At 32.4% G+C, this 20007-nt stretch overlaps 1 protein-coding gene across 1 annotated transcript in view; it reads left to right on the top strand.

Annotated features, from left to right (window-relative positions):
• The window catches only part of LOC124538865 (dystrophin, isoforms A/C/F/G/H), a 626595-nt gene that overhangs the window by 260385 nt on the left and 346203 nt on the right, over positions 1-20007 (top strand). The window contains exons 41-43 of the mRNA XM_047116101.1: positions 2117-2328; positions 3446-3600; positions 4716-4857. Of these exons, the coding sequence (XP_046972057.1) occupies positions 2117-2328; positions 3446-3600; positions 4716-4857 (509 nt within the window). The remainder of the gene's footprint in view (positions 1-2116; positions 2329-3445; positions 3601-4715; positions 4858-20007) is intronic.

Here is a 20007-nt window from a genome sequence, read left to right on the forward strand (position 1 = left end):
ATTACAAATGTTGTTATGAAATAGATTAGCGGACGAGCATATGGGCCACCTGATGGTAAGTGGTCACCATCACCCATAGACAATGACGCTGTAAGAAATATTAACTATTCCTTTTCTATGCTATGTCCCTTGTGCCTGTAGTTGCACTGGCTTACTCACCCTTCAAACCGGGACACAACAATACTGCGTACTAGCAGTAGAATATCTAATAATATTGTGGTAGCTACCCAGACAGGCTTGCACTTTTAGACACAATTAGATATGCATAGCTTGATTATTGTGTGCGTACCGTCTAGGGCAGTAATATGTGGTCGATAAAATCGGTGGTCGGCGGTAGGTTGCTATTCTACTTATGTCAGCTGCAAATGTTATGTCCCTTGTACCTGTAATAACACTAACTTACTTAAATCGGAATACAAAAATACTAAGAATTGCTGTGTAGCGTAATATCTAATTAAAGAGTGGTGCCTACTTATTTAATTATTCAAGGATCAATGAATTGTGAATCACCATGAGCCAAGGTCTTCTTTGCCCTTGAAGAGAGCTACACTAACTGAACGCTTAAGCGTTCACTTAGTGTAGCTGCTTCAAAGCATGTTGGCACATAACATAGTGGAAGATTTCAGACCGGCATCCACCATGTTTGGTGGTTTTTCTTATTCGCTATCGTATTTACCAATGTGCACAAGATGAACGAATGATGAATGAATGAATGATGAATGATTATAGGGTTAAATTCAGAGGCGCTTTCCGGGCTTACACCCGTAACCTTATAATAAAAACTTTACATAAAAAGGCTCGTAATAAAAACTTTTCTATCAAACTAATTATATTTTTAATTGAGTGCAATAAAGCTGATATCTTTCTTTGATTAGAATTTCTTTTTTCATTTGATGTTATATCATTAACTCGTCCGGTTCGCTGGGCATAAAATCTATACTATATATTATAAACGAACCGTGATCGCGAATTCATGCGCGTTTGAATTTAATAAAAAAGTTATAGTTGTAGCCCCTTATTATATTAGCTATCTGTCTGTGAAAATTCCGTCAAAATCTGTCGAGACTTTCCAGTTATTTGGCGGAACAAACAGTTCTTAGGAGTTTCTTATTTCAAATTAAGCATTTCATTTGGAATTTGAGGCAAGGTGGACTTTCCGTCAGGTAGACTGTCAGCTAGTCCATCTAAATATTAAAATACTGTATATTATGTTAATGTCTAATATGTCCTTTATATTTTACAAATAAATATTTATGAACGTTTCCGAGTATTTTAAATGTGTACTGTGTCCCACAAAAGAGTTACTAGCCCAGTGCAGTAGGCGAGTAACGTTACAAGTAACGTGAATAACCGCGTTACGTTAAAATTTTAAAACGTCCACCGTGGAAGTATACAACGATATATTTCCTGAAGCTCAGGATTGCTCAGTAAGCTATTTACTGCTTAGGATGAACTAAATTGACTTGGCATGAAGATTTTGTATGCTAAAAGAAATTCTTTAAACAAAGTTAGGTTACCTGTTTCGCGTGGTTTTCTCCGTGTTAAGCAGCTACTGTTCTCATGTCGGTCTTATCGTGGTGTTGTATTTGTAGTCAATTCTTAAGGAAAACTACTAATACTTTTATCTGAACGAAAGTATTTCCTTATAGTTTGAGCTTAATAGGCTTCGGCACTCTTAGATTATTCTTCAGAATATACTTGGCACATTCCTTTTTTATAAGTATGTTACAAACATATTATTGGGTCTCGTTATTCAATGGCGCTGGAGTAGCGTACTGGTCAAATAATTGCTTTAACATTTATTGTAAACAGGCAGGACATCTTCCATATATCATTATAGTATATATCATATAGTATCAAAGTTCGCCATCGTATTTACCAATGTGCACGAGATAAACACAAATTATAAGGTTACATTCAGAGGCGCTTGCCCGGCTTAGACCAGTTACCTTATAATAAAAACTTTTAATATATCGAATGATTGCTTTAACATTTTTTGTAAACAGGCAGGACATCTCCCATATTTTTCTGGTATTAAAATTAGACCAATAAAATCGAGATAAACTCTAGAAACAATATTTTGGTTAGTCAAATAAATATATAAATTTAATTTCAGTAACCGCGCTCAGAGAACACTGGGATGAGGCGAACGCTCGTGTACTTCAGCGAAAGGCTCAGTTGGATGCGATGCTCGGCGACTCTCAGCGATACGAAGCGAGGCGTCGCGATGCTGATGCGTGGCTCACGCGCATGGAGACGCGCTTAGCGAGCATGACTCCACCTGGTCACACTGCTGATGTCCTTGAGATGCAACTCAGAGAACAGAAGGTAAGGAGTTTGATTAAACTCTTATTATATAACGCTATACGATGGTCAGGATTGTTGGTCAGGAAGCTATTTTGATTTAAGAGTCGTTATAAGAACCTGCTGATCACTGTGGTCTTATATGTCTTATATCTTATATGAAGCGCTTATGAGATTTTTATAATAAAAAAAATCGTCGTGCGATTGTGCTAATTGACTAATTAGGCAATTTTATTTATATTATAATATTATAAATGTGAATACAACTCTGTCTGTCTGACGCTCTTTCACGACCAAACCAGTAAGCCGAAAAAAAGGACGTAGGCTACTTTTATTCCTGACAAAACGCAAGCGAAGCCTCAGGCTACTAAAAGCTCTAACATAAAACATTATACCTTATATTGTTACCTCTTCAAGCCTAAACCGCTGAACCGATTTAGTTTAAATTTTGTTATAGAGATAGTTTGAGTACCGTGCAGGTTGTTTCATTAACCCCTCGAGGGGTAAAATGGGGTTAACCGTTTATGTAGTATAAGTAAAGTTTTATAAATTTCGCATGAATTTTACCATAGGTTCAGCAAGGAGGTTTAATATGTTTATTATTCCTTAAAGACTGTATATACTAAGTAAATATAATTTTATTATTATATTTTAAAAATATACGGAATATAGGTATATGTTATTTTTTTATATCAATGTTTTTTATGAATTGTTTTTTCATGAAAATTTTAGAATAATCTGCATAGTAGAACTTTTGATAATATGATTTGATAAGTACTATTGTAAAATATTTAATCTATACTAATATTAGAAATGTGATAGTAAATCTGTTTGTCTGTCTTTTCCTGAGCCAATGAAAGACATAACAAAATTGGTTATGAACTCATTTTGTAGAGATCCAGCCGTATGTGCTAAAAATAAAAGATGATTTCTAATTTCAATCCATGAATTGTTACGATAAATATGTAAAAATATATTTATGAATGAAAATGTGTACAATGAAATTAACTCAAAACAATCCTGTCATACGTTTAGCAGCTTGTGAAAATCTTATGATTTCGCGTGCTACTCACTACTTTCATTTTTATTAGATAAATGTATTGTTTATATGTTACTTAAACCATATCTATCTTTTTCACAGTCATTCCACGCGGAAGTACATCAATACAAGCATCAAATCGAACTCTTCGGTCAGCTGACGCAGCGCCTCATTGCGGTTTATAGAAACGATGACACGACGCGCATCAAACGTGCTACTGAATCGATAAACCATCGCTACAACGAACTGAACAATAGGTACATAATAACAGCATGTAAATTTCCCACTGTTGGGCTAAGTGCTCCTCTCCATTTGAGGAGAAGGTTTGGAACGTATTCCACCACGCTGTTCCAGTGCGGGTGGCAATATATATATGGCAGAATTTCTATGATATTTGATACACAAAATAAGCACATGAATATTTAGTCTGGGTTTGAACCCGCCATCATCGGTTAAGAAGTTATTTATTTAACACGTAGCGCATTTGCTCAAAGGATAACAAATGAGTCTAAGCGATACTAATACTACTTATGCATAGGAATAAATTAAAAAACAAAATCGGTTATATATTCCATTTTCAAATAAAATACGATAATTAATCAAACAAATCGATGTATCGCTTCTACTCTAGCCATTTGAACGACTCAATAAACGAGTCAATGGTCTCGCTTTGCAGTTATCTTGGTCGATGGTATTGGTCACACAGGTGTGGCCGTAGCTTTTAGTCGAATTAAAAGTTGCAAACATATCAATAGACAGTGCACTTTAACATTAGAAGTGCGTCATAAAACGTCAGTTTCTAATCCAGAGTTCAAATTTAAATTATTAATGAATAAAACTAGTATGTGCGTAAACGATTTTCAATAAGTACCAAAAAAAACGCTAGATGGCGCTTAACCGTAAGTACTAGTACGTCAGATACAATCTACTTTTGTTTAAAAATCAAAGATGGCGCTGATTAATGGAGTTCAAGATCTAAAAGACCGTCTTGTCCGTTTTTTTTATCAAAAATAGTCATTCAAATTGGCAAATGGGTCTCCTTACCAGCATAGACATTGGTATTGACCTAGACTAAGAAATTTCAGTCATACAATACATCATCAACACATCACTATCCTAAAAATCTAGGAAGGAAAGTACTCTCCTTCAGCCCATGTATTTTATCGGGTATCAATTTTATAATGCTACTAAACCTTCAAACTGGAAAAAATACTATTATTGCTTTTTGACGCTAGAATGCAATGAGACTGAATGAGAATGAGGTAGCTACCCAGACTTGCTAGAGCTCACTATATCTCAGCCCCAAAAACCGAGAAAATCATCCGTGCGTTAGTTGATTTACTTTTACTGTAATTAAAATTTTGTTTTATAGTATTGTGGCTCGCGGGAAGGCGTTACATTCTGCGGTTTCGTCGCTGCAGAATTTCGATCGTTCATTGGAGAATTTCGTGGCTTGGCTGAGCGAAGCGGAGTCATTGCTGGATGCGGCTGAACGAGATCCTCATCTGCTCAAGGTAAGTTATAGATCTAGTGCTTACTAATGGTCGAAGTTACACTAAAATTAAAATGAAAATTTTGAGAAAATTGTTTCGACAATTTCTTTATTCTCTATTATTTTAATTATATCACTTAATTATTACCAAACTACAAATACAAATTGAAATATTATGATTCAAAATTTATAGGTAGGTAGGTAGGTTATATTAAACTTATTCTGTGCTACGCCATCTATTATGAAAATACGTAAAGATAAAAGTTAGGTAGAAGTTCATATGTTGAGAAATAGGTGTCGCTGACTAAATTTAAGATTCGAACACTTCGAACAGCGCCCTCTAGCGGAGGGTTGTTTAACTTTTACACAGTCGTATATAAGTTGATGGCGGTGTCGTCATGCACCTAGTAACTGCATGACTATAACGCCATCTAGCGCAGGGTTGTTGAACTTTAATAATATATACAGGGTATAAAATAGTATATTGCAGTGGCTGAAATACAGAGATGGAACTGTTCGTATTACGAACTTCGCAGCCACAATCGAACGTAAATTAAATATTAAGTTAAACTAGAGGGCGTTGTCTATATACCGCAAACATTTTATTCATTTGCCATAAAAAAGATTATTCCACATTATATAATGTTACACTAAATCTTAATAGTATGCAGAAAGCTTATTATACTTTTCAGTACAAACAAATTTTTTTTCTCGCTTTACTTAAAGCACACTTTCACAAATACTATCAACTCTCACATACATGTTCCAAGTTTGTATCGAAAATCCATGATTTCTGGTGTAATTGAAATCGATTTTGAGGCTTATTTCTATGAGGATAAGATCGTTGTTTCATTATTTTAAAATGACACTTTTTTATGAGGGTGAAATTCTCGATGAAAGTTTGTATGGATGTTTGCTGCTTTTGAAATTCCAAATAAGGAAATACATAAGAAAATTAGGTAATTTCTGTATAAAAATTCGGGTGAGACATCATACACATCTAGTCTACACATCTAGTCATAAATATAAAAATAATAAGTTTTTTATATAACGTACATATATACATATATATAACAGTCTATCACGCCTTTATTAAAAATGAACCTTGCAAGCGTTAATCATCTTTCTTGAATACATACAATAAGTAAAAACTTCTAAAATTTTTCGCCTCAAATCCGTTTCAAACTAGCAAGTTTTAACGACCGCCGCCAGCACTTTATAAGGCAAACAAATGTGAAATGGCGAATACTGAAATCCGAATTATTCACGCTACGACGAAATTTTGGAGCAACAGTTCAAAATGGGTTTTAATAAGTCTAGCTTAATATGCATAGTCTTGATACTTATATTTCTATATGATGCTGAGTTGTTTTTGTTTGTTTGTATGCGGTAATCAATCCGATTTGTAAAAGACTATTCGATTGATGAGTTATCACGTAATCGGGCTTCGACGTACAGAAGTGTAGTAATAACGTTTGACGCAGGACAAACCGGACTAATTTAGATGTATCTGTTATCCTTGAAATGTTGAAGGGAGTAACTATCATTTAAAAATACCGCTATTTTATTGCCATTAAATAAATTCCGAATTTAATTGCATTAACATGTGGTCCTTCGAGCCGGATATTGATCATGCAATCAATGTATATACGATCAAACCTAAGTTTATCGTAAATTTGATATTGATTTACCTGAAAACTTATTTATATCAACAACATATTTCATCCAAATATTGTCTGATGTTAAAAACTTATTATATACTCTTTGGAAATAAAATAACGTTGATTTGTTGAAGTTTAAAAAAAGAACAAACTACCAAACCGATAAACACACTTTCGTATTATATTAAGGCATTTGATCTTAACGTTTAAAGCGCCGAGTACGAACTTAATGTATTTTTTTAACATCTTTTACTGTGTGTAGTAAATCTTAATAAATAAAATTGTATGTTTCTTTTATGTTCGTCTTCTATGCGTTCCAAACCATTCATCTGGTTGTAATAAAACTTTGTTGAGTTGTACTACCTAGTTCATAAAGGTTTCTAGTCCGTATTGTCTAAAATATATTCTCTTAGGTAGTCTCATTCTACTATTGTTAAAACAGGTAGCTAGATTTATAAATAAAAAAATATGTGTCACAAGTATTTGTAACGTTTGCGATATTTCTGTTTCGCACGGGTGCAATGTATGTCATTAAATATAAACAATAATTTTTATTGACAATTTCAAACACCAAGATCAATTTCTAATGATATTATTTTTTGCCTTGTATTATTTGGATACGGCTTTAGATATATCGACATAGAATTGTCAATCATTCTGAATCATTTCTAAAGTATTGATTCGAATTTTATGTAATAGATAAATTTTATCTATTTATCGATTACTGTGGGTAATCCACAGTTTTCCTGAATAATTTGTAATAAAAATGGCTATCATGAGTTGACCTTAGTCATCTAAAATCTAGGTTTTCTCTAAAACCTTTCTATGAAGCTTTTAAAAACCTAAAATTTCGAAGTACACTGTTTTCATGTGTACTCTGCGATTTAGCCTGCATTCTCCATGGGGATACAAATACAATTTATTTAATAAAACACCGTCGTATTATATGTACAAACCTTTCTCGCTTAAAACTTTTTCTATTCCATATCCAAATCTATTTTGTGATACAGAAGATAGAGAAAATGTAGATAGAAATAAAAAACTACTTAGTTTTATAAAAAAAAATAATCTATTAATAGTAAGTATACTATTAATAGTTTTTAACATCCGAAAATATTCGGATGAAACCTATGTTGATGCTAAGATTTCGTGTAAATCAGTATCAATAACAATAATATATTAATAGTATACTATTAATAGATTATTGTTTTATATAATAGCTAAGTAATTAAAATAATGTATATCAAAAGTTCAAGTAAAAAGTATTTGATCTTCACAAAGCATACTTTAAAGCTTACTTTAAAGTTTTCACTTGAACGCATCAGCTGGTTTATATTCCAGTAGCAAAGCCACGGTTTATGTCTTATTTAGGATAATACTATAAGGAAAAATTGTTCTGGTGATTCTCATAGTATGCGGGATTATATTAGTCTTATAATATTTAATTAATATAAATATATCATCGTTGGAAATAGATACTCTGATTCTTCTCAGATTCCCACATAGTATACTTATTTAGTAGTACTTGCTACCTACTTAAAATGTAAAATATTTTTTAACTTCTGAATTGATTAAAAAAACAGTAGTGCGTTCATGTATATGTACTTCAACACACAGAGATAACTTTGCATCTGATTGGTGCGAATAAAATGATACCTTGATTTCAAACAGTTTCTTTCAAGGTCGACTTCGAAACTTAAAATATGTTGTAATATACAAGTAAGCAGATGGTACAAAAATAATACTCTAATACAATTTTAATAAAGCCATTTATTCAGATTAAAATTTAAACATTCATAGTTGGAATATGTCATGTATAATTAATTTTGACTGGTCTTAATTTAGCCGCGTTACATCCGGGCATGGCTTAAACGTACAATAGACTTATTTCAGACTACAAAAGCTAACAAACACAAGCGTATACGTTCCATTATCTATACATTTAATAAAATTAGAGTGTCTGTCTGTAACACTAAAAAAGCCTTTTTTTACTCAATGCATATGCATGTATACACAGTACATATACCAAAATAACATTTTTTACAATGTTTTTTCTGTCTGTCTATTTGTTCCGACTAATCTCTGGAATGGCTGGACCGATTTTGACGGGACTTTCACTGGTAGATCTGATATAATAGGGAGTAACTTAGGCTATAATAATATTTCTTTTTTTTTTAAATTCAAATGCGTATAAGGTCGTGGGCACAGCTAGTGATATATATTTAAGTAGCTCATTTTAATAATAAGTATATATTTTTAATTTATTTACAATTTTTTGAATTAAGAATAGGAGTGGAAAATCTGTCATCTGATGAGTAATGCTCGCTACTGTGTAGACATTGAGGCGATAAGTATTAATCATTCCGTACACTGCTAATGCGCCACCGACCTTCTTTATATTACCCAAGAAGTTATCCTTTGTCTGTCATTATAGCCCACTTACCCTTTAAACCGGAACACAAAAATACTAAGTAGTGTTATTTAGGGGTATAATAAATGTTAGACATAGACGAGCTTGTGCAAAGTCTTTCCACCAAGTAGAAGTTTCTGTTCTTTTTAAGTGTTTTGAAATTAGGAAGATCTTTTTTTTATTATGTCCATGTACAGAGTGTTATATTTTGTCTTATGAATTATAATTATATATTAATAACAGTACTCAGTATACTTGTGTTCCGGTTTGAAGGGTGAGTGAGCCAGTGTAACTACAGTTGGTGGCACTTTGACGATGTCAGGAATAGTTAATATTTCTTACAGCTTCATTGTCTGTGGGTGATGGTGACCACTTATTATCAGGTGGCCCATATGCTCTACCGCCAACTTATACCATAAAAAAAATTATATGAAGTTGCTCACTAAACTACCAATTAAGCATAAATTGTTAGAAAGAGACAACTATACTACTTATTTTTTAATAATGTTTACATTTTGAATGTTTAAATTTTTTAATGAGTGTAATAGCAGTGGCAAAAAATGAAATTACAATTATCATAATAATTATAATATTTTCATTGTTAATAAATGTTTTATTATTTTTATTTAATTGTTATATCTTAATTGGTCGCCATTATAGAGTATTTTAATTACACCGCTTAACTTCTCTCGCGTATATAAATGAACGTACCCTTGTTATATTCAAAATACATAGATAAGTCAGTATGTTCTTCTGATATACAACACTTTCGACATGATAAAAGAATATTTGGTTATCAAAAAAGTAAAAAGTTTGGTCACCCTTTTAATAGACAATAACATTGTATAAGCCGTCATCTTCAAGAAAACTTCAGCGCTTTTGAGTTTTCGCCTCTCGATATAACTACAACAATCTTTTGAATTCAACATTTTAAATAATATTCCCATTATATAATATGACAACAATGCATTTATGTTAATACATTTCGCCGTCCCCGGGGAATAAAAAGATAACTAACAAAACGTAAATTTTCAGGAGAATTAAAAAACATGTTTTCGTCAATAACTTTTCAAATACTGGACATAGAAGCCTGATTTAAAGTTTTTAGAAAATTAGATTTTTAAATGCTTTGAGTTAATAACGAGAAGAACCTGTAATCTATGTTGAAACGGAGATATTTAAAAAATAAGAAGTTAGCCAAAATCAATCATCACCTGTGTTGCCTAACGCCCGTTATCATTTTATTCACAGTATTTCCTATCCAAAGTCAAATATTGTACAACAGCTATATCATTTTATTCTAAGGGTTTCAAGAGTCCAAATGCAAATGATAATATAATAATATCATTTTGTTCTCGTAAATATTCATTTACCATTTTATGTTTAATGACTGTAATCGATTTTTCTTGTATAATTTTGATATGGTTATCACGTTTAGTTTTGCTTTTCTCATGATACCTTTTTATTAAAACAAAATTAAACCAAGGAAATACAACAAAACGTCCAATATTTTTCATCTGTTTTATTTTAATCCTTCTTTAAATCGAGTAAATAAGTAATCCATAGTTCCATATTATTAATTAAATAACTTAATACTCAACTGCAATACTCAACTACCTAATCAAATAAATCAGTTTTAATCAACAACTGAAACATTAATCATGATCTTCTTCCTCGTCATCAGCATTGCTTCCAGAGTTACCCTGATGAGTTAGAAACTTGTTAAGAACGTGATAAAGATTGAGATATGTCCTGACTTGGAAACGCACATAAAACCATCATACATAGCCTTGCTTACTGGAAAAAGTTCAACATACATATGTATAGCACTGGCAACTCCGCCACATCGCTGAGGTTTGGACTCACTATCTGTCGGGTATCTCGTTTCATAGTGATTCTTCACAGGTTCTATGTTTAAATCATATCTATATTTTAATACTGATTGCTGTGAATGGGTAACACTCTCTTCCATAATTTGAGTCCACAATATTCTCTTACCATCTTACCCGTTTTTTAGGCTGCCCCTTAGGTTGTAAAACTCTGATTTCACCATTTCCTTGACGTTATATCTGTCGCCATTAACACATGTGTTCCTAAAAATTGAGTAAATTTAATCGGGAGTATATTCTATTCTATGTTTCAGTTAACCCTCAATATTGAAATGCATCGAATCTCCCACACTTTGGTCTTGGCCGATCTCAAAACATCTGTCCGTTGTATTAAATCCAAGCTTTTGTGAAGTAAATATATATCGAACTAATAAATCTGTTTTTATTTTGACCGTAACATACATAGGAGTAAATATAATTAACATGTTATAGACGCCTCTTTTCTTCTCATGGAGTAGCAATTGCCTCAAGCAAGTACCTATTTTATTAGCACCTCTTTTCGCAATTTGAGCACGCCAAACATAGCAATACCTAACAAGTTTTTACAATTAATATCATCATATACAGTGAAGTTGTGAATAGGATACTTTCTTTTATAGTAAAAGGTACCAACTTCAGACTATGAGATACTCAAAACCGTTTCGAAAATTGAAGACATCTATGGTCTCTGGTGTCAATCTTGCGCGAAGTCTCGACGAATTCCAACCCCCTGGACAGGCTGGGTTTCGGACTGGTTTGGTAGAACAACCTTGAGGACGAGGTGAATAGAAGAATTCAGCTAGGTTTGGCAGCGTTTCGGAAGTTACATCGAATCTTTACATCGTCGATCCTTCAGTGACATACGGAGCCAAAACGTAGTCACTCACGTCACGACAAAGCTGGTTCACCAGTTTAAACCAGCTCAGCGTTTCTCTGCGGAATCACATCAGAACAAACATCATCACAGACCCGACGGCTAGCAGGTGCTGGATGCGAGTAGCCGAAGAACGATCACAATGCGTGCAATTGGCCTATGTCGGCGGTGGACGAACATGAGCTGTTGATGATGAATACATTCAAAATCTCGTTGCTCTCGTATGTCATGTTCATTAATTCCAATCTTTCCTTTTGATGGTTCATTTTGATTTTGAAACCATTCATTGGCACCTCCTTGATATATTTTTTTTAAATTCTTTGATAATATTTTTAAATTCCTTGATAATATTTTTTTATATTATAAACTTAGTTGGAGTCAAGTCAAGAACGCATTCTGTCTTTGTTTTAGGATTATCTGAAATTTCATGAGCTTCGTATATAACTCATAGCGATGCTATGATATTTCTAGTGTTAAAAAAAATGGATAATGTTTACAATTTTAGTTGCATTTTCTATGTAATCCGAATTGCCTCCAGTACTTGACAGACAATTGAGTTGCAATATTTTTGATGTTCTATGTAGACTCGACTAATACTCTGATTCGTCCGCCGAGAAATCTTCAGCTATATCATTTTCCTCGTAATAAATTCCTTCTTTTGGGCTCTTTTAACATATAACATGGTATGAATTATAACTACTTCATCAAATGTATTATTACAAACACACCTTATACGAAACGCGTAGACTGTTTTGCACAAGAATAAAATGATAACTGCTTTTATCACAAGCTAGTCGAGAAGTTTTCACGAGAAAATAATTGTTCGGCTGTTTGTCCTACAGTAAGATATAAAGACATTTCGATAACAGTACAATATATTTTTGTTCTTGAAATATCAGGCATGAGTATAATCGTAGAATAGTAGTGTAATATTTTGTAACTTCGTAAGTATCACTACAATATTTATGAAAAAAATTGAGCAGGTGTATTATTATCCAAAGATCTCAAAAATGACAAAACACTAAAACGATGATAATGGAAGTTATCATTTTGTTCCCCGGGGACGGCGATTTATATATTGAGCTGAGATGGCCCAGTGGTTAGAACGCGTGCATCTTAACCGATGATTGCGGGTTCAAACGCAGGCCAGCACCACTATAAGTATATATATGTGTTTAATTTGTGTTTATAAATCATCTCGTGCTTGGCGGTGAAGGATAACATCGTTAGGAAACCTGCATGTGTCTAATTTCATCGAAATTTTGCCTCATGTGCATTCCTCCAACCCGAATTGGAACATCGTGGTGGAATATGTTCCAAACCCTCTCCTTAATGGAAGAGGAGTCCTTATCTCAGCAGTAGGAAATGTACAGACTGTTACTTGTTTTTACTTTTACATTTATATTTTTAATACTTCGTTATATCAAAACCATGAATAATACGTTAAATAAATCATTGTATGTGATAATAGTCATGTTCAGAATTAAATTGAATGTATTACTATAACTGATTCAAACTGTACTACATGCAGTTATGGCTGTTTTTATTAAAATGAAATATAATATCATAAAATGTATACTACGAAAGGATTATGTTTCGTATGGAAATAAACACAACAACACAATATTTTCCCGCGGCGTCGTTCGTGTTTTATAAGTATAATGCTTCCATATTGAATAAAGGAATATGAGTTTTTGAGTTTTTAAGCGAAATATCAATATAATAATAATAATAATTAATTGATTGACTATCAATAAGTAAGTGTAATACTTCAATATTGAATAAAGGAATTTGAGTTTTTAAACGAAATAATACCCTGATTAATCACGAAATCGCAATACCTAACTATAGCACCTACTCACTTGAAATTTTTCAGCTATGTTTCTTATAGGCAGTATCAACTAAAAATGGATATATGGAACTTCAACCATTATAGGGTTCAAACGGCCAAATTTGTGTTTTATAAATCACGGGTAAAAAGCAAGCTGCAGGTTCAGCTAGTCATATATAAAATTCTAAATAAGATCTTATTAATATTCAAAAGCATTATTTAGTGCGCTTGTACCAAACAGAAGGTTGTTTAATGCATAGCATAATCAAAAGTTCAACGTTGTTTTAAATTAAACGGCTTATTAGATGGCTTATTAGATGAGCTATCGATTTTGAAAGTAATTTTGAAGATATTTAACTTTGTATAAATACTATTGTATCACATAATACTTAGAGGCTTATACACATCTGGTTAGGTACCACCAGCTTATCATAATTCTACCAGCGAACAGCAATACTTAGTATTAGCAGTAGTGACTATTAGCTATTAGGTATCCTTTACCCGTCTACAAATTTAGAAAATAAGTGATTGTTAAAAAGCGAAATGGCTCAATAATTAGAAAACCTAATTTTAGCTGGAGATTCTGAGTCAACCCGGCCTGATTGTGATATTTCATTGTTTAATTAGTTTTTATAATTAACCTCGAGCTCGTTGATGAAGGGTTACTCTAACAAACAACTAACTAAACATCATTGAAATATATTTATCATTTATAATTAATTAATACTAAAATAATATGAAAAGAGATTAATCTATATTAATATTATAAATGTGAAAATAACTCCATAGAAGGGCATGGACTACTTTTTTGCCTAATATATGACAACCAACATTAAAACGAGTGAAGCCGAGGGCGACAACTAGTATGTAAATAAAAACTTAAATTTGAGTTGTAATTATTTTAATTTATAGCCATTGAACTAATTAATTTTGTTGCATAATATAGTAAGATGTACTTACATAACAATTTATTTTTTCAGGTAAGTTTCATCCATTGTATGCTGTTATTAAGATTATTTGGTAAGTACTATAATTGGATTAAATTTTAATTGAAGTTTGAAAATTTCATTTGTAACTGAATGATCGTTACGATGTTCTTATCACCAACAGTTTTAGGCGTCACAGCATTAATTCTTATCTAATTCAGTCCCTTACATATATTGTGCATTTAACATAGATTAATATGGTACTTTACAGTATGTAATTTAAATTAATATTTTCGAAGATATTATGGATTTAAAACGCGGGTACATAGCGGTTTGTATTATCTAACCTCTTAAAAAATGAACGTTGTAAGACATGCTAGTATATTTAGAATCAGCATTGCACCCGTGCGAAGCCGGGGCGTGTTGCTAGATTTATATTAAAACACTTGACTGTACTTATATCACAGTAATGAGCAAGCCGTACATGCTTAGGGATGTAATCTAGTTACAAATGTGTATTTCCGTAATTTTAACGTGTGTACTGTTTGTATAGTGTGTATAAATAAACAACAATATAATAATCTACATAAGATACTCTTCACACACGATGTAGCGTGTCAGGAATGCCTCATACATAATGCAAATACTAACTCGATAGGTTGAGATCTATCGTGTAGAGATGATTTCACACGCTCCGGCTTTATTGACAATCATAATATTAATATAAAAAATATTATAACCTCAACTATGGCGAATATTTTTAACGCTATATTTAGAATATTTTATCTTATATAATTTCTGACTAGTAGGGCTATCAATAACAAGTTTGCAAATCACTTTCGATAATAAGATCGATTAATGATAAAAAGTGCTTTGCGATACTGACTATTGCTTTGTCCTTTTTATAGGTCCAGGTTCGCTTGACTATTCCTTTGTCCTTCCTGGGGGTCATTTTGGGGGTCAATTTCATACAAAATGTCATCAAATTAGGTTTAGTGGTTTAGCCGATACATAACATACTCATGGACAGATTATTATCAATACAAAAATAGCACAGTCGTCACATGTACAATTTAATTATTAGTCGATTTGCATAAATTGAATTTATATTGCAGAATAGTGTTCAAACGTATGTTGTTTAACTAAAAATACAAAGGAACATTTAAATGATAGAATCACAGATGACATTGACTTACCTTGGAATGAATTATATAAAAAAAAAAAAACAATATAAAATCATTTAAAACCCCGCCCTGATTCTTACGTCGGTTCCTTTCAAGTTAAATATTTTCTTACCAGCACTTTGACTAATTGAATAAAGTAAATTGATTTTCATGTACACTCATCATCATCATCGCAAAAATCAAATATGATATAATTATTTTGAATATTATTATGCCTTTGTATTATTTACTCACATGTTATATTTTGCATCAACTATATGCACACTATTAAAAATATAACCTAAAATTACACCAAATGGTGCCTTAGATTGAATCACTTAGAAATTCAAAGAACGCCATGCACAAATCTACATCGATTAGAGGAATCGTTATCGAGTCGTTTAAAAACAATTCGACCTTCGCTTTCTTATAAACGAGCGAATGCGTTTTATATCAAAGACAGGGTAAAAATCTCGCCTTTTTAGTAAGAAATTACAATATTTCCGCTGTGATGGACACAAAGAAAGCCGTCCGGTTGTAAGAAGCCCTTGTTATCGATAAAGCGTTTGAACTCATTCTTGCGTCGCCGCCCAAGTTCGATCCTTTGTTTTTGAATTTTAATTTAAAATTTACAAGATGTTTATAAATTGCAAGCTTCTGGTGTATATTATAATAACCTTTTAAATTTTCAAAGTTTATCGTCGCGTCTTGTGCATTTCTTTAAAATATAGCGCCATTTTGTAATTGCGGTTTTAAAGAAAATTGAAGAGAAACTTGTAACTCAAAAATTATTTTTTGGACAGACTAGAAAAAATCGTACAAGTACTTTTAATCATAAACCAAATCTAAAACAATAAGGGAAGGTACTAATGCAGTCTATGACAGTAAGCGTCATGAAATGACTGAAAAAACTGAAGCTTCAAAATATGTATATTTCCATCCTGTAATATCCCGCAGCTAACATTAACATATTCTTAATAGAATACTTGACTTGATATATCGTCGCAATGATTCCTCGCTTGAGAAGGACTGCCTTTTATTTTCATTTGGAAGTCTATATAAAACCTATTTGTTCTTTTATATCTTAATAATTGTCACGTTGAATTTTTTTTATGTTAAGAAAATATGTTTATGCAATTTTGTAAGAAAAGGTTATGACTGTGGTATTAGTTACACACTAAAAACTAAGCTATAGATTTATTAGAATGAGATAAAAGATTAACGATATCGTCCTCGAAATTAAAAAAAAAAAAACAAATAAAATTATAAGGCGAAGTATCGATGACCAAGTTAAATTACGAATAAATTATTTCTATTGATTTAAAAAGTGACTTTATATCAATAACGCATAGAGTTCTAATTCAATTTAAAACATTATCTAGTCAGCAAGACGATAATGATGTTTCCGTAAAACAATTTACATTCTCGCAAAATAATAAGTAGCGTCCATTAAAAAGTCGTTAGCTGGAACAGTGGGGATCCAACGTTTTAAAAAAACATTCGTGCCGTTGCAGCCTTATATTGAGAAAAAAAAATACCATTAATTAGAAGCTTGCTTAATAATACTTTCAATGATAAAAAGTCGAACCGAAAACAATTACTGTAATACCCATTATTATTAAATACTGGTATTCATTAAATGGCTTTACAAATTTCAAATACTATAAACTTAGTCAAGAAATTATAGAGTTCATACTAGTGATGAGACTGATTTGAATTTAATTGAAAACCAAAAGTCGTTAATTATTGGCGATAGTGTCGCTTACTGCAAATCTAAAATTCGAATTTTAAATTAATTTGCTAACGATCTTCCTAGTAGGCTGATGTGATCTCTTCTTAAATATATACGTGTGTTACCTAATAATTTCGTGAGGCAGATTAAGTCAAGATATATCTTCTTCAGTTTTAAATATGATGCTGGGCAGTGTACATAATTAGAATAGAGAGATTACGGTAGATCTCCTATTGGAAAATTAGTAACATATGAGGATTATGACCTTTTATACAGATTAACACGGCGACCTTTTCGACGATGATTTTTAAGGGAGACTACCCAAAGACAAGTAAACTCTCTACACACTCATAATCTAATTTGATCAAAATATTGACTAGAAATTTCAAGCCCAAAACCAAAAAGGAAGATATACATTTGGCCCGGATGGTAAATAGGATTTTTTGAAAACAAAATACTTTCCAGGGATTTGAACTGGGCCGATTCGAATGTCTGGTCTTCACCAGCCGTGTAAGATAACCTGCAAAGATTCAGTGTACCAAAGTCTATTTATACTACGTAATAAAAAACAAGACATAAAAGTGCTGAAAATCTATTACCTCACTGGAGTTCGCTGAAAAGAAAATCTAAACGATACGAGCTGTTTATTTTATATTTGCTGTTTAGGATTGTATTTTCTTGTTCATTTTATACTCTGTGGATATCTGGGTACCGTTACTAACAGTGGCGAATTGTCGATATTGTTTCTCATTCGGATAGCGTTTCTGCACGAGCGCCATTGTACGGAATGACCCTAGTGATGTGATGTATATCGACAATATATTTACATACTTTGATTATGTTGTAATTGGTATGTAAATATATGAACGTGTAGTCATCAAGAAAGTTCAGTTATGGATCGATAAAACAATACCTTCCTTCATTCCAAGGTGCCCTAAAGCTGGAAGTTAGAAATGTGTGTGTATTCCCCTTTTTCAGAAAACATGGTCTGCTATGAGTTCTACGCCTGAACTATTTCCGGTCGTGTTATCATCATCATCATCATTATCGCTTGTAGTGCATCTGTGTCTCGAACTCTGTTGTACCATAGTTCTATTTAATATGCTGGTCTAACAAGAGAATTGGCTATCGTGACAGAAATCGATCAGGACAACGTCATCAAAAAGTATCAAAAATAGACTCTAAGTATCAAGATTATACAATACGTCACGTCGATAATTCTCTTTAGTCGGTTTATCGATAAACCAGTAATTGTTTTACAGCACTATTAAAGCCGACCCACTGTTCCGTACAGCCCTTTCTAACAATCGACCAAATTGATTTATAGTTTTATATGAACGTTGCTTTCGCATTTCTAATATCCCATTAAGTTATTACGGGATCCCGGGACGCTTTGATCCCGGCTCCTTACGCATTTTGTTTACGACTGGGATATAAAAAAACTTCCCGTATAAACATGAACTTATACGTTTCTTATTCAATAAAGTCTTGCATATATTGGAAGCGAGGTTGATCTTAAAAACGCTCAAGGTAGTAAAAATGCCGCACGTTGTATTGTTTAGTGTGTACTACCGTATAAAGTGTTCGTACTACTCAGAGAAGTAAATCTGAGTGATATTTGAGCGTTTCTTTATTCAATCTTTTGTTTAAGGTGTTTAGAAGACAGAGTTTGTGACAAATTAGGACTTAGTGTAATGCCTTTCTATACATTACAATAAATGATATTAATGCACAAAAATTATTGAGTTACTATTTTACTGATTGATAAATGAGAGTTTAAAGTTAACAACTAAAATGTTAGTAGACTTCCCTAGTAAAAAAGGCCGCCAAATTTTGTCGTCATCATAGTGTTAAAATATCATTCAGCACATATTAATAACATTTGAATTTGACATTTAATGTTCACAGTACACTAATTACTGTACCTGCATTTAAGTATCACCTGTTATTAGTCTTTAATAATAATAATAATCTTCGCTGTGATCTGTAAATTCAAGAACCCCCTTTTTACGCAAACTTGCACACAATTGTGTTCACATTCGTGGGCTTAGATAAATACTAACATCAGAAAAAGGTATATGTTATCTTAAGTCCATGAATGGTAAGAATACGTGGTATCAATGTTATGTCTGTAATTACTGACTCACTCCTTTCAAACCGGAATTGTACAAAGTATCGCTGTATGGAATAACAGATGAGAGGGTTGAATCCGCCCAGACGGTTGCACAAAGCCCTACTATTGGTAAATCGTACATTGACGATTGATTTCGAATACTACTGCAATTATTCTTGGCGAAGGGTGACTTTGTCGATCTATCGTAGTTTAAACCTTACGTCGAACCCTCGGCTCAGATATCATTAAATTCTCAGAATCGGAAATTCAAATAAACTACGTAAGTTAGTCTATTCATTTGAACAGTATTTTTTCGTTATATGTGAGTAGTGAGAGTGAATCTAGATTCGATGTCGGATTACTCTTTCAAAGATCGTAAACGCTTCATAATTTCCAAGCGCTCGCATTTCCCATACATGTGTCAATATTGACAGATTGCTCTCGCTATATACGAACACCTTAATAGTAAATAGATTCGCCCTATATATTTTAACCTTTTGAAGCTTAAAATACTTACTATTTAAACTTAAGGAGACTTTTTAGACTGATTATACTTAACACAGGATATTGAATTACTCTCACTAAGTTAGCATA

Source organism: Vanessa cardui, chromosome 21 (genome assembly GCF_905220365.1).
Source record: "Vanessa cardui chromosome 21, ilVanCard2.1, whole genome shotgun sequence".
Lineage (NCBI taxonomy): Eukaryota > Metazoa > Arthropoda > Insecta > Lepidoptera > Nymphalidae > Vanessa > Vanessa cardui.